Source organism: Schistosoma mansoni, assembly GCF_000237925.1.
Source record: "Schistosoma mansoni, WGS project CABG00000000 data, supercontig 0041, strain Puerto Rico, whole genome shotgun sequence".
Taxonomy (NCBI): Eukaryota; Metazoa; Platyhelminthes; class Trematoda; order Strigeidida; family Schistosomatidae; genus Schistosoma; species Schistosoma mansoni.
The window spans coordinates 602,333-628,161 of record NW_017386027.1 but is presented as its reverse complement, the minus strand read 5'-3'; the positions used below and the strand labels follow the sequence as shown (position 1 = coordinate 628,161).

The following is a 25,829-nucleotide window of genomic DNA, read 5'->3' as shown; positions in this document are numbered from 1 at the left end:
AGATGTATACATAAATATTTCATTGTTTAAAAACAATTACATAAAACAAATAGATTGCCAAAAGAAAACTAAGATAGACATTACTTACTTCACCCAAATAACGATTACGTAAGATTAAATTATACATAAAATTTGATGAATCCATTTTGGCACAAGTTGGTCGTTTGTCAAGTGCACTTGTCTAGAAATAATTTTTAAAAAAAATGGAATATAGACTTGTCAGAAGGGGTTTGGTGGAGATTTTAGTAATTTTATAGAATTGAGGTCATGAGTCAATTGAAGCTAGACCACCAGGGAAAACCTGGAAGCACTGGATGGCCGTTTCGCCCTATTATGGGACTCTTCAGCAGTGCGCATCCACGATCCCGCACTCGCGAGATTCGAACCTAGGACTTGTATCTAAAGTAGACTAGATTATTGGTAACTTCCAGAAGTTATTTACAGACTACTATTATCAGTATTATATATATATATATATATATATATTCTTATTTTATGATTACTAAGTAACCAGATTATATACAAATTTGTATTTTTTTTCATCATAAGTTTTCATTTGACCTACTAACTACTGTTCTTTTACTGTCTTTTGGCTTGATCTTTTATCATTATAATTATGAGGATTTGTAGAGATTGTAGTATTTTAACAGTTGAATTCACGAGTCAATCTAAGCTAGAACACTGTTGAAAACCTGAATGCACTGGATGACCGTTCCGTCCTAGTATGGGACTATTCAACAGTAAGCATCCGCGATCCTACATGCACGACTTGAACTCAGAAACTTCGATTTCGCGCGCAAACGCTTGAGCTCTAGACCACTGCTGAGCCGGCAACCAACCGTATAATTGCTATTTTTTATTTTGTGGTATGATGCAGTCTGATCTGTTTGCACGTAAACTACATATGTCAGAAATATACGATTCATATAGCGCAGACTGATATTTGTGTTTTGAACTGGACAGGTTAGGCTAGGCGAGAAGCTACTATATCGACAACCGATAGGGACTCAAAGTTGACTCAAGGCTGATAGTGTTGTTTGGAGCAGTAATGAGCCTAGTACCAGGACGAGGTCATAGAAGCCGATATTCTGTTTGGCGATTTGATCATGTGAAAATTGACAGGGGCATAAGTTATAATAGTAAGTAACTGATATTCACAATTTATCCAATAAATACACGAACTGAGGTTATAAACGCTTGGTTATGCAAAATTTAGAGTACAACAGTTTTGTATCGTTCCCCTGTATGGACTGATTTACGTTTGGAAGTTATGAGAAGTCTAACAATTTCGTTGTTTTACCTTTTATTGTCAATTCATTAATTTATAGTCTTAGATAGATGGGGTAAATTAATAATTTATGATTCAGTCCTCAGCTTTTAGTCACCTGAACGTAACTTCTAAGTAGTATCATCAGTAAGTATAAGGCTTCAAACCTATTCATCACACTTCATGTAAATTACCTTGATATGGCTAACAAAAACATGAACTTTGTAAATAAATGTTATATGTTGATTGGAAACATACTAACTGAACTGTCTTCGAATCATTGCTGTTACTATATTGAAACCACTAATGAAACCCTTATGCAGGTGGTTTTCTTAGGGAGCCACACCCGGAGCCTTTGACCTAAAGGTCTAACCCACAAGACAGTGGAGCATCGTGAGAAGATGCAGTCCTATAGTAGCCGGTGACCAACTATTGAGTCATACGCCAATTGTTCCATCAGGATACTGGAGACTATGTGCGCCATTGGTTTGAAATAAGGGTTTTCCAACACCCCTAGGTGGACCCTCCGTGTCCACCAACCCGAATAAAGCGCCTGACATTCGCTTTTGTCCTCTCACTTTCGTAAACAACACCCCCGCCACTGTGAGAAGGCAGTGAGTAGGACTTCCCTGTCAGTGGCTATATACGCGTGGTGATGTGAGAGAATTTCGAGAGGGAGAGCGGACTCTCCTCACTCTCGGCCGTACTAGGGCATTTGGGGGCAAAACCCGTATTGAAGCCACTAATGGAATCATTATACAGATATCTTTGATGATGATCGATGATCCCGTTGATAGTATTCCAAAATAATGAATTTAAAATATGATCAAAATCAAAGAAGTACAGATTACCAAACTACAAAAAAAAAGCTTTAAACTTACTCCTAAGAAAGATGCTGAACGATTATATCCAGCATAATTTAATACAGATTCTGTAGCTAATGCTAAACCAGTATGTTGAGGTAAATCTGTTGATGGATGTTGTATTTCTAACATATAATTAATTAAATGCGAACGAACTAAATTTGGTGCCCATTGTAAACCAACTTCAATAATTCCTTTACAACGTTTCACAAAATCTGTTAACATTTTTTCTCTAGCTGGTAAACTATCAGATGTAAATAATTTGAAATTTGTTCCTGGAACATTATACACCGGTGCAATAAGATTAGGATCCTAGAGATATTAGAAGAAAATGGACATTTAAGATTTGTAAAAGACAGTTCCAAAGTGTACGAATATCATTATTCAGAGAAGCTAGACTAATAATCAATAAAATTTGAAGATCATGAGATTTCGAATTGTGATAAAGTTTACTAATAAGTAGTGTATTAAGGTTCGTGTCCCGGACTGAACACCAACTATATAGGATGATGGTATATCCAGTTGACGAGTATCAAATAAGATGAAAAGTGCCTCCTGTATTCCACTGCTAGACACCATCATCTCAGCTTATAATGCTTGTGACTTAGAGCAATATCGAGGCAATCCGCACAAGATGCACATATGCCAACTAATAATCAATAAAATGTGAAGATCATGAGATTTCGAATTGTGCTAAAGTTTACCGATAAGTAGTGTATTAAGGTTCAAGCAATCAATACAAAAAACGAATTAAAATTCATCCCATTATACGAGCTAGTGGCTATTAGGACTCAGTAGCTAAGTGGATAACGCGATGGCGTTTGAAGTGTACGGTATTGGCTTTGAGTCCCGGAGTAAAAACAGTTGACGAGTTCCAAATAAGACGAAACGTGCTTTCTGGATTCCACTGCTAGACACCATCATCTCAGCTTATAATGATTGTGACTTAGAGCAATATCGAGGTAATCCGCACAAGATGCACATATGCCAACAAAAAACTGATCAACAACTACACTAACGCTTGATGAAAACTATTCCTGAATCTGAGTAAACAAAGATTAATCACTTTCAATGGGTCATTTCCATTGTTTGACGTTATTTTGAAACATATTCTCAATTCAAGATAATGACTGAAAACGAAACTTAGAAAGAAAGTATTTCACATCAATATGAAACTCATCAGCTGGATGGATATCTACATCCTAGTATTTACGTTTGAAGCGAACGGTACTGGGTTCGAGTCTCAGCGTGAACATCAGCTCCGAGTAAACACCAACTATAGGATGAAAGTATAACCAGTTGATGAGTCCCAAATAGGACGAAACGCGCGTACTGCATTCTACTGCTAACCACTATCCCCAAAGTATTTAAGCTCACATTAATGAGTTAAAGTAATCACTGAAAGTATTAACAAGACTATGGCGTTATGATAGGCATTAACCTTGTCAATACGACATCCAATTATTACGAAACAATGAACAAAAAAGGAATGCAAACATATTATGCAAAATAATCTTTTGGATTATAGTCTTTTCTTATTTATCTTCAACAAATACACACACAATTGTACTATCCAGTAGTACTTCTGAAATCAAATGACAAATACACCAGTACATTGATAGATCAGTGAAATGAATCAAAGGAACTACATTAAGAACTAAACACATCTAAATCATACCACATTTATGATGAAGTAAACCTAGAAGGAACTAAATAATGATCTATTCACATTAATGTTCATTGTTCTCATTGAATGGAATGATAGAAACTTTTTTTTGTGTTTTTCATTACTCTTATAGACTGGATTAATGTAACTGAAATGACTCTATGAAAAAAGTTAAAAGTATGGATACAGACAAAAAGAAGAAAGGCACATGAACCATACTTGAATACTAAACATTCATATTGCAGAAATAAGAACAAGAATAAAGGGACGAAAAGCGAATGTTCGACGCTTTAACTGAGTTGGTGGACACTCTCCGTGTCCACCTAGGGGAGTTGAAAAACCCCAATTCCGAATGAGTGGGGCACATGGGCTCCAGTATCCGGAGGGAACAAATACCGTATGAATCAATCGTTGGTCACCGGCTACCATGGGACTGCATCTCTTCTCACGATGCTCCACTACTTTGTGGATCAGACCTTTAGGTCAAAGGCTTCGTGTGCGTCCCCCTAAGAAAACCACCTGCTTCAGTTTGGGCACCTGGGCAGTATCACAGGTTTTACACACATCAAATGAGATTTGTGTGGCGCATATGTATCTGGTGCTTCCTTGTACCAATATTTATGTGTTTAAATAAATAAATAATAGTATATAAGTTGAATAAACATTATTTCTATTGATTCAATAAATATGCAGTATCCAATTGCAATGTTTGAAAAGATTAGGAGAACACCTTAAAATCGGCGAAAGAAATGAAGGATCAGTAACACAATGACAGATTAAACAATTTTCATAAGCCACAGATCTGCTAACTCGAGGGAGCAGAAACAGGTTCAGATGAGGGAAAGGTATATTCCACAAGCAGTCAAAAGCAAGAACAAACCAAGCACTCCATTTAAGTATATGTATAATTCCAATGAAATGACAAGGATTGGTACTGCAGTTTTACCATACCGTCATAGCACAACTGAAGAACTCCAAAGAATCTCAAAACAACACAGAATTAAAGCACATTACAAATCAACGAACACACTTTGTAAAACTTTAGTTCTATTAAAAGACAAAAAATTCCATTAATGTCAACACAGAACTGCGTCGACAAATTACATTGTATCGATTGTGATGCCTTCTATATTGGAGAGTTATCTCGCGAAATATGGACTCGTGCCAACGAACATATTAGGTACACAAAGAAACCTCCTCGTAATCCTGTACAACTGAATAGACTTCAAATTGAATCGGCAATAGCTATTCACACCACTTTCAATGACAATCAAATCGATCTCAAAAATATCAAAATGGTTGCTCGATTTCGTGGATCGGTTGAAGTTAGACATTAACACCATTTGATGCCGGCTCAGTGGTCTATCGTTTAAAGACTCTGGGTCGAGGCTGGTAGGTCCTGGGTTCGAATCTCGCGAGTGCGGGATCGTGGATGAGCACTACTGAGGAGTACGATAATAAGACGAAACGGCCGTCCAGTGCTTCTAAGTTTTCCATGGTGGTCTAGCTTCAATCGACTCATGATTTCAACTTTGAAAAATACTGATATCAAAATATTACGAAAAGGCTTCTCCAATTACAAAGAAAAGAGAGTAGTTAAAGCTTTCCATATAATGCTTAATCCTACTTCTCTCAATAGAAAGGTAGGTATTACCAAGCATTATACGTGGACAATCTATCCTAGCCACCTAGTCTGATAGTGTTTACAATTCACACTATTGAAGTCTATCGTTTATCACCATAAAAGTTACACCATTTTCATTTTTAATAGTGCACATATATATACATACAAATTTACATACATGTCGCTTATGAATCTCCTTGACCGAAATGGCATGATAGTGATTTATTCAGACTGATTGATTGCATAATATGCGTGTTGTTTCGTTGTACTATTTAAACTTAGATTCATTTTATTTTGGCTATTTATTCACTGAAGAACAGGCTTACACTGAGTCACGAAACGTCAGAAAATCTAATTTTTCTACTCACTGGGATATTAGAAATATATTATTTATTTATAGCAATCTACCCAATGCTAAATTTATTCGAAATTATCAGATCAAAACTTGGTAATCGCCCACAAATGCCCTGGTACGGCCGAGAGTGGGGAGAGTCTGCTCTCCCTCTCCAAATGCTCTGATATGGCCACGCAAATATATAGCCTCTGTTAGGAAAGTCCTACTAACTGCTTTCTCGTGGCGGGGGTGTTGTTCACAAAAGTGAGAGGACGAAAAGCGAGTTTCCGGCGCTTTGACTGGGTTGGTGGACACGGAAAGTTCACCTAGGGGAGTTGGAAAACCCTCATTCCAAACCAATGGTGCACATGGGCTCCAGTATCCTGAAAGAACAAATGGCGTATGAACCAATCGTTGGTCACCGGCTACCATGGGACTGCATCTCCTCACGATGCTCTACTGCCTTGTGGACTAGACCTTTAGGTCAAAGGCCCCGGGTGTGACCTCCTAAGAAAACCACCTGCTTCAGTCTGGGCACCTGGGCAGTATCACAGCCTTCACACACAAATCAAATGAGATTTGTGAGGCGCACATTTATCTGGTGCTTCCTTGTACCAATATTTATGTGTTTAAATAAATATAATAAATAAACTTGGTAATCATACCTACAAACTCAATAATGTGACGTGAACTGATGAATTCAATTTATCATGTAAGCGTCTTTGCCCTGTTTGGATTTATCGGGAGATTTAGTTGTATGAAACTCGTAATAGGGTCTGAATATGACGTTTTATAGTAATTTTTGTTGCAGGAAGCTTCATCGAACTCGAGTTAGTCAGTGTTGTGTAGGCATCTAAGGTTACGTTATATATATATATATATATATATATATATATATAGTGTATTGAAAGAGGCAACGAACCAATGGTATTTAGAGTCCTTCCAAGTGTGAAATACAATCTCAAAGTTAAAATGGAAGCTCATGGCGCAAAAGCAAGAAATTCAAACTTCCAAAATAAACATGGTAAGCAGAGATAGATAGTGGCTAGCAGTGGAATTCAGGACGCGCGTTTCGTCCTCTCTTTACCATGCTTGTGAATTAGGGCTATATCGAGGCAATACACACAGTATGCACATATGCCGATCAGAGACTGTCCAGTTGCAGTCCTAACAAATCGATGGGAAGTTTCAAACAAACAATACTCAATGAATTCCAAAATAAAATTACAAAAGTAAGACGTTTACCAAGTGATTTCTAGGGATCTAGCATTTCTAACACAAATAATGCAATAGGGTTAACAGTCGAAATCAGTATTGAAGTGTTAAGTTTGACTAGGATAAGTATTACTCTCTGACTTACCGTACATTTCTACAATATCATGAATTTTGAAATATGGCTATGACATTTGACTTACTACATTTACTATGATTTTCATTTATTTTGTTGTCTTTTCTTGTGACATGAAAGTGATCTTGATTGTTCGCAAAGTAGTAACTAATGTCATGTTTGCCTAAACCCTAGTGCTTTTAGAGTTCAATCGATCAAATAGATTAAGTGTCTAGATATTTCGTGCAATAAATTTTGATGTAGTATGTTAAAAATCAGTTGGAAGAGAGCACCAGATTGAAGAGTCTCAACTAGTAAGAAAATTAAGTAGAAATCTTTTTGAACAGTACTTAACCGATTACAGGGATACAAAGAATTTACATGAGATATCACTTGTACATTACAGAGGTGTAGTTGCAGCTTTCGTATAAAGTAGGGTTGAACAAAAAAGTCAATGATACTCAAGTACACTGTTTCCAAAAAAACAACAACAGATATCTATACAACATTACACTAGGAAGAAGAAATTACACAAATGTTGTACAGAGAGAGCGAGAGAGAGAGAGAGAAAGCAACTTACCATTTCTAATGACTGTGATAATAATTGAGCAACATCTAACATTGTGAATAGAACACGTCCACTCCACATAACATGAGGAAAACTATAAAGTGAAAAAAGAAGTTGCACATAGAATATACAGTGGAGTAACATTAAAGTTTAGTCAAACTATGAACACATAATTACTAATACTGACAAATATAATTCCGATTGTTTAAACCCTATATGGTAATAATTGATGTCAGGTTTGTATAATCTTGAGTGTCAATCGAATACTATTAATCAAATTGTAACACGGTCACTAGTCTATATGATTCAGTATCACCTGTACTAAGTCTTAAAGTAAGATGGTTTAACGTAGCCAACAGAGAGCACCTATCCCATGAAAACTGCGCGTATACCTTACTGAGGAGTGTTAACTAGCATAAAGAATGACGGGTTCGAGAGTTGTCTGCAGACTACTCTCAAGTAAGTTTACATGAAGATTGAACCCGATTAAACATATTATGAAATGGAAGTCATAACAAAACGACGCTCCGATGAGTACAAGATATTAATCTCGGTAATTTAGATTTTTATTTTCAATCACCCAACATAACTAAGGTCATTTCATCAAACGAAGAATTAATAGTGGGACAAAAGGAAGACTTGAAGAAAAACAGACGAAGAATAAAAGTGTGCTACAATGGTCTATTTTTGCGCATATTACCCTAATATCTTCAATCGTTGATCACGAGTATAAAAAAATCATACTTTTCAATATGATTTAGCGTAATGTGCAATGACTTCACAAATTAATTTTGTCTTAAATGATACTGGATTCGAGCCACGGAATAAGCATCAACTATGGGTTACAGGTACATCCAGCTGATCACTCATAAATGAGACAATCTGCATCCTGGATTCCATTGCTAGCCGTAATTCATCTCTGATTTAAATGCTTTTACTTGGATCAATCCTCATGTTCCTCCAGTGAGAGTAAATATGGTTAACAACTATGCATCCACTAACAGATACTCAGCTTACTGAATATTTAATTTGTGATTTCCTTTCTTATTATCGAATTCTGATCTGCACACACTGAGTGTATATCATTTTGTAATTGTATTGAATAAGACATAACCTAGTCTATACACTGATTCTCTAAATATAGTCATGAATTATGTATATCAGGATTCAATGGAGTACCCAATCTAGTGATAACATAATCTCGGTCACTAGATTGGTGGTATTCACCATATAACAAAAATATATCGATACATAAGATCCGTTTTCGCATAAGTCTCTAATTTTATTGCCTAAAACCATTAATGCCTATGTTACATGACATAGGCTCTGCCAGTAAAGTCCTACTCACTGCCTTCTCACTCCACGGGTGTTATTTACGAAATTGAGAGGACAAAAAGCGAATATCCGGCTCTTTAACCTGGTTGGTGGACACGGAAAGTTCGAAAACCCTCATTCCAAAAAATGGTGCGCATGAACTCCAGTATCCTGAGGGAACAAATGATGTATGAATCAATTGTTGGTCACCGGCTACCAAAGGACTGCATCTCCTCACGATGCTCTACTGCCTTCTGCATAAGATCTTTAGGTCAAAAGCTCCGGATGTGGCACTTTAAGAAAACCACCTGCTTCAGTCTGGGCACCTGGGCAGTATCACAGCCCTCACACAAATCAAATGAGATTTGTGCTGCGCATATATATCTGGTGCCCCATGTACTAATATTTATGTTAATAAAGATTCCCAAGATTAATGCCTATAAATTATGCTACATTATGAACTGACAGTTATCATTTCACTTAATTAACAAACTGTTAACTAATAGAGAAATAAGCTACAATGACTCGGGATTCTTTTTTTGCTACACACACACACACACACACAAAGTTTACCATTTCACTTACTCTTTAGCTAACATACTAAGAAATTCATCAGCTACAATACGTAAACTTTTATGTATCCGTGTAAACATGACCAATAAGAATTGAGCATGCATATCCATAATTGATTCACGTACATTATCTAATGGCTAAATGAGTAGAAAATTTAAACAGAATAAAAACACTGAGTAAATTATAATAATTTCAGTAGTTAAGATCATCAGTCAATTGAAGCTAGGTCATCATGGAAAACCTGGAATCACTGGATCGCCGTGTTCGTCCTAGCGTGAGACCCCTCACTAGCGCGCATCCATGATTCCGCACGCGGGATTCGAACTCAGGACCTTCGATCTCGCCCAAGGACGCTTAAACTCTAGACCACTGGGCTGACATTCAACAGTATTACTGTCAAACTTCAATCGATTCATGATGTTGCACAACGCTTCATTCATTGTTTAAGGTGTATAACTATCTCACACCCGACACATATTGGACTCCATTGGTCGCAGCTTCTCACTAGAACTCCAGAAGCTACATCTAGAAGCTAGTGAACACATGGTTATAATCAGTATGGGGATTCGTGGAGATTGTAGTATTTTCACAGTTCAATTCACGAGTCAACGATAATAGATAAGAGGACAGGAAGAGTCACATTCATGGTATTAAATTGGAGTAGTGAAATATTATCATAGTCACTAAACATATCACATTAGTATTAAGCATCTTTATAATCAAACTAATATAGTTTCAAAATCGAGTACCTCACATTAGTGAGTTACATTAGATTCAACAATGAACAGAGATGATAGTTTATCATATTTAAGAACAAGTAAACAAAGGTGACTGAGATCTAAAATGAAACGTACCTTGGCTTTCATATGAGCAAGATAACGTGTAAATATTCGTACAGCCACTTGAGAAATACACGTCCACATACCTAAGAGAAAATACAAAAATTGAAAATAAAAGATAGAATAATAAGGTGAGTTTTTCTTTGATATATACGAAAACCCTTATGCATTATCAGTTAGTCATATATAACGTAGAATCTGGTATATGTGTTGCCACATCTTATGAGCATCAAGAAATGTCTGATGGAAAAGATTAGGTAGGTGAGACCATAATTTATGGAGCAATGCTTTAGTGATCTTAAGAATGTCCACCTTCTTACTAGAGCTAAATGAGGGTTACGAAGCAATGTGTGGAGTTAAAATAATCATTTACAGTAGATGGATAGGGTTTTCATAACAAACTGACACCAGTTAAAGTGTCAAAACGCTCTTTAACCAATGGATGAACGAATTCCGCGCCAAAACCCAAGACCTGTTATCATATATCTAACTGATTTGTTTATAAATTATAGTCTCACCGATTAGGTATTGAAAACACAATTCTCATTGAAGACATGGATTGGTAGGATAAAAAGAAATAGAAAGAATCTAAGTAGTAAATCAGAACACTTAAAATTCAAGGTAGGACAGAAACCGAATGCACCCCCCCCAATCATTTCGAACGATTTTGAGAAATGTCAACCAAAGTCTACAACCATTGATAATAATAATAATAATAATGATAAGAAGAAAACAATCTCAACAAGATAGGTAGCCGCACAAAAAATACCATGTATAAGGTGAACAGTTTGAATGTAAATGACAATCAACATTCATAAATCACACAGTTATGCAGCCATTAAACGTTTGAACAAGAAGTACAATGAATCAATCAAATGCCCTGGGACGGTCGATGGTAGACAGAGTCTGCTCTCCCTCTCGAAATGTTTTCACATGGCCACGCGTATACAGGCACCATCAGAGAAGTCTTACTCACTCACTTCTCATGACGTGAGTAACGTTTACGAAATTGAAAGGAAGAAAAGCGAATGTCCGGTACTTTAACTGGGTCGGTTGATATGGAACACTCATCTAAAGGGTTTGAAAAAATAACTTCTTTCAGTTAAGGGAGTTCTTTATAATTTTATGCAGAACATAAAAAGAGATTATGGTAAGATTGTGATCGTGCTCTATTTTGAGTCATATCTGATAAAACGTTAAGCAAATGAGTTGAACCACCTGTAAGACTTGAGTCAAGGAATCATAATGGATGGACAGATCCCAGCCCGATACAACTTCCAGATCACGAAGTTATACTATACAGTAAGACTGATGTTGCACAGAACAACAGTGAAAGCTGTTCCATTAAGCCAACCAGTTCAAAGTAAAGATAACAAAGTTTTACAAATATACAACTTATATAAATATCAATAGTGAAAAGATCAACTTACCAAATTTATCCTTTATAATAATATTATCTTCTAAATACATGAATAAACGATGTAATGCTTCAGGATCAGATGAATGACCAATACTATAAAAGGTAATATGATGAAAGCAAATACAAATAAACTGTTATGACAAATCTATGAATACACAAAAATTAATGAAACATAATTTGATCAGATTTGTATTATGGACTCGACCCATCCAACTATTTCAAAGTAAAATAAAGCAAAAATGGGGGGGAGGTGATTTCTAGTCCAATCAAAAAAGGGCTTGATTGTGAAAATTTAAAATAACAATTAGTAGTAATCCATTTTTATAGGTGAAATCCCCAGGAAACATAGCAACAACACAACGTAAAATTTAGAGATCATATCGCGAAAATCGGGAGGGGGGAAAAGATAGGTTTTATGATTTAGAAAGTTTGAATCTATCATTGAATAATTGTTGGTTATATTCTCATATGGGAGTAATTTAATTCCTTTAATGTAGATAGGATGAAAAAAAGCAATAATCATTTCATGATACAAATCAGAACATACAATCCCATCAAGAACCAACTGAAATGAAAATATGTTTTGAGTAATAACCACCGCAGGTTTTATGACGTTTGAAACTGACAGCTGGATGCGTTTGTATTATTCTCAGTGCTGATAAGCGAACTGAGACATAATTCCTGTATCTATAGTTTTAAACACCAAAGAATTATCCATTTAGATACTAAGTTTAGATAGCTATTAAATTGTTAAGTGAGTGCGGTGTCACGTAACTTAGTAGTTTTTAAAGAGGTAGTGGCTGAGTTCGAGTTCAATTTTCGTTAACGTCAACATAGGATGGAAGCATGGTCACCTGATGAGTTCCAGATAAGACGAAACGTATGTATTGGACTCTATTCCTAACGATTACTAACAATAAGACCATTCATTATATCAACTCTTTCTCCAATTTTCACTAAAATTATGGTCACTTCACTTGAATTCATAATTTTCATTAAAATTAACTGATTTCAATTCATATCTTTGTTTATTGTCATTAATCTGTTATCAGTCGATTCATTACGTAACCATCTTAGATTTGTTAACATTATGATTTTAAATCACTAGTTTGATATTCTGGAGTTCCCCCCCCCCTCACACTTTATTTATCTGAAACGGATTTTTTATGACCTTATTGGCTCCATTGGCTCAGTGGTCTATCGGTTAAGTGCTCCGGTGCGAAGCTGGAAGGTCCTGGGTTCGAATCTCGCAAGTGCGGGATCGTGAATGCGCACTGCTGAGGAGTCCCATAATAGGACGAAACGGCCGTCCAGTGCTTCTAGGTTTTCCATGGTGCTCTAGCTTCAATTGACTCATGATTTCAACTATGAAAATACTAAATTCTCCACAAAACTCCTTCTGATAACATTGAGAATGTTCACCTACTGATTAGGGTTATAAAACAGTCCTGGTCAAGTGTTTTATTTACTAAGTTATTGCTCATTGGATATACTATTTGACATCTGCACAAATATTATTTAACACCGGGGTGGGGAAGGTTACACGGATAACCTCTTGAGACGATACAGAGAATTAATTAACTGGGCAAAAAGGATTCAATCAGTCAGTCAGCTACAACGTAGGACCAGGCACATATATGCATCGGTCCAAGTTGCCATACCTCGTTAGCACAACAAGATCAACACCGGATTCATAGAAGTAGTTTATTTAGTGGTGGTGGTAGTATATTATCCGGAAGTAAACGATGTATCTCAATTTAATTTATGATTTATTATTATTTAATTATTAGCTTTATTCAATATTATATTCTTGGTACAACACAGAATTCTCAGCAAGTTTCCTACTCATTGGTCGATCTTGACGATAAATATTGATTGGTCACCAGTCAGAAGTTAGAGTTTCAGGAATCGACATCTGACTAATGTACATTCTTTTCGATGAACATTGTCAGCAACCACAATCTCTCTGGACTTTTTTATAACTTGTACAGCAAAAGATCGTAAACTTTTCATAAAGGCACCTGAATAGATTACATGATTAACAAACATAATGGTGTATTGAAACAAACCAAAAGAACTTGTTGAAATATCTAAATGGCAGGATTAGGTAGCCCAGATACTCAAGCAGGTCGCTAATATTAAGGAATGCATCATTTTAATATTTGAACACTTATATAACTTATTATCAGAAGAGTTTTTTTGTGGGGATTTAGTATTTTCATAGTTGTAAGCAGTAATCTGAAGGATTAGGGTTTGAAGATGTTTATGAAGGAGTATAATCCAGTGACAGTCGTATCGTTCATCGGATTCCGGCTCAGTGGTCTATCGGTTAAGTGCCCTGACGCGAGACTGGTAGGTCCTGGGTTCGAATCTCTGCGAGTCGAGGATGCGCACTGTTGAAGAGTCCTACAATAGGATAAGACGGCCATTCAGTGCTTCCAGGTTTTCCCTGATGGTCTAGCTTCAATTGACTCACACTTTCAACTTATATACCTGGAAAACACTAATCCATCAAGTTGAAAACAATACAAGACATACATCATCCGACATAATATATAAAACTTACCACAATGATTCAAGTCTATAGACTGCCATTAAATAAATACATTGAGTAACACTCATTCGATTAATTAATGAAGTTGTTTCAGTATTATTATCCAATAAAATGCATAATTTATTACGTATATCAGTTACATCAATCTAGAAAATGATACATTGAAGAGGTAAAATTACTTTAATGTATGAAGCAAATATAACTAAATCATGGAAGATGTCGGTACTATTCGTGAAGTAATAGATGGATTCAAATTATTAGTGCATTTGTACATGCACTGAAATGCATAGTAATACGTGAATGATTTTACGCATAGAGTAAGACTGATGTATAAGCATTCCAATAAGAATATTGAGTCTACTTTATTTATTTATTTAAACACATAAACATTGGTACAACGTGGCACCAAATATCTATGCGCCATATGTGGATCATTGGTTTGAAATCGTGGTTTTCCAACTCTTTTAGTTGGATCCTCCATATACACCGACTCGATTAAAGCACCGGACATTCGCTTTTCGTTTATCCAACTTCGTAAACAACACCGCCACCACCATATAGAGGTAGTGAGTAGGACTTTCCTAACTGTGGCTGTGTATGCGTGGCCATTCGAGAGCATTTCGAGAAGGAGAATGGACCATCCTCAACCACCGGCCGTACCAGAATACTTGGGTCTTACCTAGAATTATGATAACCTTTAATGACTAGCAATATATTCGAGAAATTCATTACATTTTGAATATGATCTCCATAGTCTTACATTTCATGGTTTTATTGTCAACATGATTGTCCGTACCCCACTCGTGAGTAGTCTTATATTACGACAAAATAACTAATCAATGCTTCGAGGTATCTCATTTACCTAATAGACATTCATGCATTGAGCTTCGATTAACACATTTGTTATATGTGTGAAGACTAACCGTATTATTTGGGCAATAAAATCAAACTAAATGAAGTGAGTATCGAATATGCGACTTCGTGAACGAAACCCGAGTGTCTTGTGGATTATTATTATTATTATCTGAACACAAAAATATTGGTACAAAGGGGCACCGAATACGTATGCGCCACACAAATCTCATTTGATTTGTGTGAGGGCTGTGATACTGCCCAGGTGCCCAAACCGAAGTAGGTAGTTTTCTTAGGGGACCACACCCGCAGCCTTTGACCTAAAGATCTGATCCAGAAGGCAGTGAAGCATCGTGAGGAGATGCAGTCCTTTGGTAGCCGGTGACCAACAATTGATTCATATGCCATTTGTTCCCTCAGGATACTGGAGTTCATGCGCACCATTTTTTGGAATGAGGGTTTTCGAACTTTCCGTGTCCACCAACCAGGTTAAAGAGCCGGATATTCGCTTTTTGTCCTCTCAATTTCGTAAATAACACCCGTGGAGTGAGAAGGCAGTGAGTAGGACTTCCCTGGCAGAGGCTATATACGCGTGGCCATGAGAGAGCATTTGGAGAGGGAGAGTGGACTCTCCCCACTCTCGGCCGTACCAAGGCATTTGGGGGCATTTGTGGAATAACTAACTCATTTTTCCCATATTTTCTAAGACTTTTTTAAACAGAGGAAAACATAAACAACGAAAATATTACTGTATAAAGAAAATATACTTACTTGTGATAAATTTCGAGGACTTAATGCAGAGCTTTGTTGTAGTTCAGCGCGTAAAGAATCATTTAATAAAAGAACTGGAGATTTTGTAGCAATTTCACAAAGACCACGATAGTATTCTACAGGCCATATTGCTTTACATAACAAATTAGAAGATGATAACAGTTATTTTTAGAGAAAGAACAATAATAATAATATAAACAACATTTAGTATTGTTTGTTTGAATCTTCCGATCGATATGTTAGGACTGCAACTGGTCAGTCTCTAATTGGTATATATGCATACTGTGCGTATTGCCTCGATACAGCCTTAACTCAAAAGCATTGTAAGCAAAGACGAATGGTGACTAGCAGTGGAATCCAGGACTCAGTGACCGAGTAGATAACGCGATGGCGTTTGAAGCGAAAGGTACTGGGTTCGAGTCCCAGGGTGTACATCAACTATGAGATGCAGGTAAATTCAGTTGACGAGTCCCAAATGGGACGAAACGCGCCTCCTGGATTCCATTGCTAGTCACTATCCATTTTTACTTACAACATGAACAACAGTTTATGCCTTAGAATAAAGAACAAAAATATAAAACAAGTTGCATTGATATTTTAGTTACGTAATCATTCTGATCAGCGGCTTGATTGATGGCTAAAACACACAAATCTTAAATAATGGATAAAAGGTTTGAATCTAGATGCGTCTAATTCTTTGTTTGGGCAACCAAGCAGTATCATTAGGCCTAATTACAAAACTGTGTTTCAAAATCTAATACATAAACCTGTATTGGGTAAATGAATTGAAGTAAATAGCACATCATTGACCAACCATTGACAAATTGATGGATGACTTTGTAATTCATCATCAATTGAAGTGGTTGGAACATATTTGAAGGGGTATCTAACCACCGTATACCAAAACGAATGATTTTTGTTTGATTAGGAGTAAGTATAAAGAAATACATAGGCGAACAAATGGAATCAGTCCATAGAGTCATAGCCTATTGAACAAAGCAATGCTGGTAGATGCGAACTATGCGGTCGAAGTCTGTTAGTTAGATATAATGAAAGATATGACTCAAAATTGGTTGAAATGGTATAGATGAACCAACTCTATATCTTAATCTAGATTTTAGGTTCAAGTATTCCTTGATGTTTAAAATGTCATTCCGTCTTTTCGTAATGGTCGGGCTTGCCTTTCGTGATGAACCAATCGAGCTATACTGGCTGGAACAATCGTTCCTCAAGGTCCTATCATGCCAGACAGGTCGGTTGAAGAGCGGTAAGACTAAAAGCAGCAAACCCAAGGTCGGAAGGAGAAGTCGTACTGCTAACTGTACAAAGATGTGACGGCAGTAAGGTAATTCCTTCAGACAGAAATGCTGCCTTCCCATAAGGAGGTGTGTGGTTAGAAAAGGTCGACCCTAAAAATACACACCTCGCCTTATCCCACGGATATCCGTCTCCAGCGGTAAAGTCCAATCAAGCACGGAGCTAACACAAAAATTACCCACAAAAAGGTCGTGTGTGACCGACCTCAAGCAGTTGTTCTTTGAGCACTGCGGTCGCGCTCTCAGGTCATTGAGACCACTTCTAATCCCATTTTCTTTTCAGGTAACACTAGAAGAACCCTTCCACGGTGTGGGCAACCGGTAAGTGACAACTGCCCTCATACCTCTAACAGCACTCAAGACTGACTCGTCTTTTCGAACCATACTGTTATTAATTATTATGACAAATCGAGTGCTAGGCTCCAAAAGTAAAACAAAAAGGTTCTAAACCACAGAGCATAAACATCAGTAAGTCATCTTATTTAAAATGAACTAACTAACTTGAATTTGGATCAGCGAATCCCATAACTGTAACAGATAACCAAAATTCACGAAATAATTTTTGTAAACGTTGATTTGGATTTTGTATTGGTGATAAACGTTTTAATAACTAAATATTAAAAAAATAAAGTACCAATAACAACAATATGATCAATATAGGGTTGTGAAGATTGTTGAGTTTTAATTGAGATCATGAACCAATAAATGTTGGATCACCATTGAAAACATGGACAGCTATTTCGTCCTAGTATGTGACTCCTCAACAGTGGTGATATACGATCCTGAATGCAGGATTAGAAGCCAGGTGTCGTCTGTGAGAAGTAAAGGATTCGAAAAATCGATTGGAAAACCCAAATCGTTAATCACTCCACTGCATATACTTAATGGTTATAATATATGCCCAAGAAGTTCCAATGACACTTTATGTATGATGGCGGTTGTTAAGTTTCCCTTACTTGTTTCCATTAAATAAAATTATATTATATATTTAGTTGCTTTGGTAACCTAGAATAGAGCTGTAGCTCAACCGACACAGTTCTACTTATTGATGATGAGAGAGTCCTGTCCTGTCTAAATATTTGCAAGTCATTGATTAATCGATCTGTGTTGATTAAGATTCAAGGTGATGGAAAATTAACTCCGCCTCTAGCTCTTATAGAGTTACTGCCGGTCCCAAGCCCGGGTAAAGGAGGAAGGTTGGGCATGGGGTTAGCGGCCCCATTCCGTAGAAAAACGAACTCGCTAAGAAAACGCTGACCAGTGATGGAAAATTAATGCGCATAGTTCACTGACACATATATATATATATATATATATATATATATACCCTATAATATACACAAAGTCTAAAGAAAATAAACACAATTATTACGTAATTAACTTACGATTGCAATCACAGGAATAAGTTGTCCAAGACCATGAGCTGCTATTGTCTACATTTGAAAATAAGAAAAAAAAAGTGCTGACAGCAGGAAATAAGCATTTACAAGATTAAAAAACGATCAGTAATCTTATCTGAGGTTATAGATAATCGGAGACAATGGAAAATTGCAATAATCCATAGAACGATCCCTACCTAATAACTAAAACGCAGTAGGATAACAGATGCAATATACACAAAATAATTCACAGCAAAAAGAAGCCAGTATGACCCGATTGGTTCATCACGAAAGGCAAGCCCAATCACCATGTCAATGTGGCAGTAACGCTGAGAAAACAATTCATTAAGTACATATGTATGTACTCGGTTTTGAGTTGTACTGTATGTGTGAAATACTAATGATAAAAAGCGATGCATAAAATGAATGTAAAGCTTTTCATTCTATGGTTAAAAGTCGAACAACTTTAATTACAATTGCCCTGGTACGACCGATGGTGGTGAGGGTCCGATCTCCCTCTTCAAATGCTCTCACATGGACACACAAACAATCACTGCAAGGGAAGTCCTACTCACTGCGTTCTCACGGTGGCGGCGGTCTTATTTAAGAAACTGAGAGGACGAAAAGCGAATGTCAGGCAGAAGCTTTAACCGAGTTGGTGGACATGGAGGATCGACCTAGGAGAGTTGGAAAACCCTAATTTAAAATCAATGGTGCACATGGAATCCAGGATCCTGAGGGAATAAATGGCGTATGAACACATTGTTGGTCAATGGCTACCTTGAAATTGCATCTCCTAGCATTGCTACACTGCCTAGTGGATCAGACCATTAGGTCATAGGCTCCGGATGTGGTCTCCTACGAAAACCACCTGCTTCGGTCTGAGGATCCGGGTAGTATCACGGTCCTCATAAAAATCAATGATAATTGCTACTGGTCTCATTGTTATTGTGTGGTGCATATGTGTTCGGTGGCACCTTGTACCAATGTTTATGTATTTAAATAATAATAAACAAACAAACAGATTTAACTTACAAGTATACTAGTCGTTTTCGAGTCTTGATCTAATTCCATATCAACATGAACATAATGCTCTAAAAGACGATGTAATAATTTGTACAATTTCGATTGACCTTGAACAAAGGTTGATATATTGGCAAACACATTGATCATAGCTTCAGATAACTGTCTATAAAACAAGAAGAAAAACGGAAATAAAGAAACGATTAAACATACACAAAACTGAAAAGACAGTTCAACTGTATGAAGCTGAACTACCACAATCATCATCAAAAAGTATCTCTAAACAAATGTCTACGCGAAATACCCCATGTCCGTTAGTCGGATGCTATCAGTAACAAACTACTATGAAAGATAACAAACCAACTTCCATCTGAAGAGGAAGTTAGGGAAAGATGTTGAGAGTGGATAAGGCATAAATTGCGTAATTCATCAAACTGCACCACGAAGTGAGCACTAATTTGGAATAGAAAGGAATAGAAAGAAGGCCTAAGAACATACTACGTCGGAAATCGGAAGCAGATATGAGAAAAACGAATAACAACTGAGTTGGATGGAGAATGCTGATTAGCGACCAATACTCTTTCACATGGTGTAACAGGTGTAAGTAAATACCATAGTCAATAGTGATGTAATTTAATTAAGGGTACGTTTTTTTTAAAATTGAAGTTGACACTGGAAAAAAGTGTGAATACTTGTTAGAAAACATCGTAATTTCAATATGAACGAAATTTAGATCAACAAGCTAGATGTTCATTTATGTGAAGGCTGAATTGCTGTCCAGGTGCCCAATCCAAAGCATGTGGTTTACGTAGGGCTGTTCATTCCCCAAGCCTTTTTCCTAGAGGTCTAATTACCAATACAGTCCCAGTGTAGCCAATAACCAACACCAAGTTATTACGCCATTTGTTCCCTTAGGATCCTGGAGACGATGTGGATCATCGATTTGGAATCAGGGTTTTCTAACTGCCCTAGGTGGATCCTCCATATCCACCGACCCATTTGAAATGCCTGACATTCGCTTTTCGTCCACCGAATTTCTGAAACAACACCGCCACCACCGTGAGAAGGCAGTGAGTAAGACTTCCCTGACAGTGGCTTTATACGTGTGACCATGTAAGAGCATTTGGAAAGGAAGAGCTGACCTCCTTCACCTTCAGCCGTAACAGAGCATTTGATCAATAGAATTAGGTCAGCATTGAAGGACTAATAAATTGACAAGAGACAATACACAATGAACTTAATTCGCATGTTTGTTAGTTGATTTCAACAGTGAATAACAAAAGTTAATTATCTACAATCTGAAATAATTATATGTGTAAAATTCAACTAACCTTAATCTAGAATTTTTCATTTGTGGATTTAAAGCCATTTCACGGGTACTACGAACACGAATTGCAGTTAGTATATCCATAATTTGATCATAAACAACTGACTAGAACATAAATATAAGAAACAATAAACTATTATTATTAATAATTATTTCCCGACCGTTGTTGCTACCTTGACGTGGTAATCGAGCTTGCCTAACGTGATGAACCAATCCAGCTATATTGGCTAGAACAATCGTTCCTCAAGGTCCTACCATGCCAGACAGGTCGGTTGAAGAACAGTAAGACTAAAAGCAGCAAACCCAAGGTCCGAAGGCCAAGTCGTACTGCTGACTGTACAAAGGTGTGACAGCAGTAAGGTGTTTCCTTCAGACAACCAGCATAACAGAAATGCTGCCTTCAAAAAAGGAGGGGTGGGGTTCAGTCAGTCAGTCAGTTACAACGTAGAACTTCGTACGTACGTACATCAGTTCGAGTTGCCATACCACATTAGCACAGAGATGAAGTTGTCGATTCGAATCCCATAGTGGTAGAAGTAGTAGTAAGTGTATAAGTATTATGTGAAAGATTAGGGTTTGAAGATGTTATTGAAGGAGTATAATACGGCGAAATAAATTAGGAAAGAGAAAAAAGATAGGGACATAAAGAATTCAGAAGATTAGAATTTGGTAGAACACAAAGAGTGGATGCACCTTCGCCATTGCAAACGATTTTGAGCCACGTCATTCAAAGTCTCTAACCATCGATTGCTATCATCTCGCGAATCCCAACCAGGTAGTCTACACCTACCAACATGGCCCAGTCCATTTGTCAGAGACTTCATGGATTTATGCCATGTTTTGGTCTGGCCGCCCCTGGCTTTCTTCCAACCTGCTCCTACACCATAAAGCATTGCACGTCGTGGTGGGGTTAGAAAAGGTCGACCCTAAAAATACACACCTCGCCTTATCCCACGGATATCCGTCTCCAGCGGTAAAGTCCAATCAAGCACGGAGCTAACACAAAAATTACCCACAAAAAGGTCGTGTGTGACCGACCTCAAGCAGTTGTTCTTTGAGCACTGCGGTCGCGCTCTCAGGTCATTGAGACCACTTCTAATCCAATTTTCTTTTCAGGTAACACTAGAAGAACCCTTCCACGGTGTGGGCAACCGGTAAGTGATAACTGCCCTCATACCTCTAACAGCACTCAAGATCATTGTATTATTAAATATTTACTGGCTATTTTACGAACGAATGGATGGAGAGACTGGTAGGTCCTGAGATTGGATCTCGCGAGGCAGGATCGTGGATGAGCACTGCTGAAGAGTCCCACAATAGGACAAAACGGTCGTCCAGTGCTTCCAGGTTTTCCATGGTGGTCTGGCTTCAATTGACATTGAGATCAGATCGAAAACGTCAAACTATAGTGAGTGAAGGATACAACCGCATGGGATTATGAATACTTATGAGTTATCTAACATTAGTTCAATGATTCATCTTGACTCCATGAATGATTTTCTTGGAAACGTGAACTAACTCCGTGACTCCAAATGCAAATAAACAGAGATATAGGTACGGCTTGATTTTATAATAAACATGAACGGTATGTTTTTATTGTTAAAGAAATGAAGTCACTACTGTAATATTCAACATCTTCCAATATAAAGATCGTTACATAAACAAAATTGACAAGATGGCAGGTCAGTTATAAGCTTTAATCCTAAATGAAGTAGACGGGCGCTATGTTGAGATAGCAATAGATAGGTTATAGGCCCGTGAACTTCCATGTCAAAAAGGTAAATGGAAACTTATTAACTAACCACATTACTAGAGGAAGTCGATGATACACATTTACTCAAGGTCAGCGCTTACAAATCTTTGTCCAGATCAAACGGACAAACGTATACCTTCGATTTCTTTATATCACAATTCAATCAAGTAATGAAACATTTATAATTATTTCAGTCTTCGCACCAGATACATATGCGCCGCACAAATCTCATCTCATGAGGGCTGTGATACTGCCTAGGTGCCCAAACTGAAGCAGGAAGAACAATAACGAGGCGGACTTGCATGCATATAACAAACAATTCTCTTCGAACCTAGCATACAACAATACTGTCATACACTGTCCCATTGCCCTTGATAGATCAGGCAACCCGAAAGTCACGAGAACACCATTAAGGCATACGACAGGCTAGATACCCCAAATCGTATACAGAATAACCGAACTGATAAATAAGCCAAAATTCGTATCGATTAAGAACAAAAAAGAAAAGGTATGCATAGAAACAAAGTAAGGATAACAACAATAAACAATGTATTCATACTTACAGATCCACCAATTACCATACAACCTAATTGTTCCATTGATTTAATTTCTAATTGAGGTAATAATTTAGCTGGATTTAAATTTTGTTGTAAAAATTGTAAAATTAATTCTTGTGTATTTGGCATTTGTGCTAATACAACACCCATATGACCAAGACAATAGACAGCATTTAAATACATTAGATTGACATCTCTACAAAGTATCAATAATGATAGATAGTTTATTTATAATTAGAATAGAAGATTGATTAATCTGTAGAAAATTTATATCATAAGCTAAAAACTAAGGAGTAATTGAACAAATGAATCAACTAATTATAAAGTTCTTTGACAGTTCACAAATACGAACTTACCAGGAAGAGAATGCTTAAACTTTAAGCCTCATTGAAGAGATATACAATCGTAGTGCAAAAGCTGTATCATCAATGGAAATGGATGATGGTAGTAAAAGGTTGCCGCACGAGGTCTAACGGTTTGATAGACCGTAGGTGTACACTCCCAAGGAGCCTCACCTTGACAACACGAAAGAACTATTCGCCACTCCTCTCCCTGAGGTTTCAAAAGCTTTCTGTCTAAAGTCGATCCGCTGTGTAAACTACAAATTATCAATCCTAACCCTAGTTACCGATGACCAATAAAACCAGAATATTTAGTGTATTCAGACGGAAGGCAATCAACTCTAAGCATATTTTTAGTATTCTTGAGCTATAAAAAGATTAGAATGGTAATTTTATTCAATTACTTGATGTATTAACCACACGAATGACCGATCTATAATCTCTCAACTACTTGTTTTCTCGTTGAATAGGAAAAAAAACAAAATAGAATGAGTCAATTGAAGCTAGACCATCATGGAAAACTTGGAAACACTGGACGGCCGTTTCGTCCTATTATGGGACTCCTCAGCAGTGCGCATCCACGAACCCGCTCTCGCGAGATTCAAACCCAGGACCTACCAGTCTCGAGCCGAAACCCTTAACCAGGTTTTCCATGGTGGTCTAGCTTCAATTGACTAATGCTTTCTACTATGAAAAAATACTAAATCTCCACAAAACCCCTTCTGATAATTAAAGTAGAATGACAAAGTCTAAATAGAGCGCAAAAAATCTGATAAACAGATTTTAAAAATTTGTATTACAAAAAAGTGGTTTGTAGCTAAGGTATGCCAAAACTGAATTAATTAGAATTCCATTGAAACTAAGAACCAATCAAAGTTATGGCAGCTACTGGAAACCTGAAGGCATTGGATGACCTTTGTGTCCTAGTAAGGTATTTCTGCGTAGTTCGCATCTAGAGATCAAGCCTTCGTGAGCGAAGATCAGAGGCCATAGGTTCAGTTCCTGCTTGAGGGATTGTGAATGGCCAATACTAGAACAAAACCGACATATATTCCTTCCATAGTTTCAATAGTAGTCTAACTTTGACTAGATAGTAACTTCAATGAAACTCAACAATCATCACAATCATGTACTGATATTAAGAACTGAAACGAAAAAAAGTAGTGAAAGAACACTAAAAGTTATTTTGTTTATTTAAACACTAACATTGTTACAAAGTAGCACCAAAATGTACATGCTTCATACAAATCAGTCGATTTGTGTGTGAGGCAGATATACTACCTGTGTGCCCAAAACGAGGCAGGTGGTTTTCTTAGAAGGTTACCAATCTTCAAGCCTATCATTTAGAGACTTAATCCATAAGGCAGTGGAGCAACGTTAAGAAAATGTTGTCATATGGTAGCCAGGGAACAACAATAGGTTCATGAGCTATTTGTTCCTTCAGGATCTTGGAGCGCATTTGCACCATTGGTTTGGGATCAGGGTTTCCAACTCCTTAGGATGGGTGCTCCGTATCCACCTATTCATTTCAAAAAACAACCATCAGCTTTTCATCCCTAATTTCGTAAACAACACCCTAGTCACAAGAAGACAGTGAGTAGGACTTCCATGGTAGTGTGTATATGCTCGTAGCAGTATGGGAGTATTTCGAGAGAGAGAAAGAGGGCTCTTCTAATCCACAGCCGTATCAGGGCACTTGGTGGTTGGCTTCACAACCAGGAAACGAACCTGAGCCTCTCACGTGACAGGTGGAGATACTCACCACAGTATGTATATTTCTGAAGTACATTTTAAAGCTACTACTTATACTGATCTACTTGGCTTGTCCAAAACATTCAGAAATGATGAACTTTAATCAACTTTATAAATTGTTCGTAAGAAATTGAGAAAAAGATTTACAATACAGAATTATTTCAATCATCAAAATGTGATTGATTATAAACTAGATGGACTGTTATGAGGAAAAAATTTAAATAACCAACTTCTAATCATGAGTCAATTGAAGCTAGACCACAATGGAAAACCTGGAAGCACTGGACAGCCGCTTCGTCCTATTGTGGGATGCCGGCTCAGTCGTCTATCGGTTAAGTGCTCTGGCGCGAAACTGGTAGGTCCTGGGTTCGAATCTCGCGAGTGCGGGATCGTGGATTCGCACTGCTGA

General features: G+C 37.2%; 1 protein-coding gene across 1 annotated transcript; it reads right to left on the bottom strand.

The window, feature by feature from the left end:
- Positions 1-19: 19 nt before the first annotated feature.
- Smp_053190 (hypothetical protein) lies at positions 20-24,017 on the bottom strand (the record flags this gene model as incomplete). Its single annotated transcript, XM_018790664.1, has 14 exons — positions 20-181; positions 2,149-2,442; positions 7,662-7,743; positions 9,549-9,673; positions 10,391-10,461; positions 11,806-11,888; positions 14,362-14,495; positions 15,973-16,103; positions 17,790-17,898; positions 18,674-18,721; positions 19,703-19,856; positions 21,022-21,118; positions 23,357-23,523; positions 23,956-24,017. 14 exons carry the CDS (start codon positions 24,015-24,017, stop codon positions 20-22), a joined length of 1,719 nt encoding a protein of 572 aa, XP_018646062.1.
- Between the last annotated feature and the right edge of the window lie 1,812 nt (positions 24,018-25,829).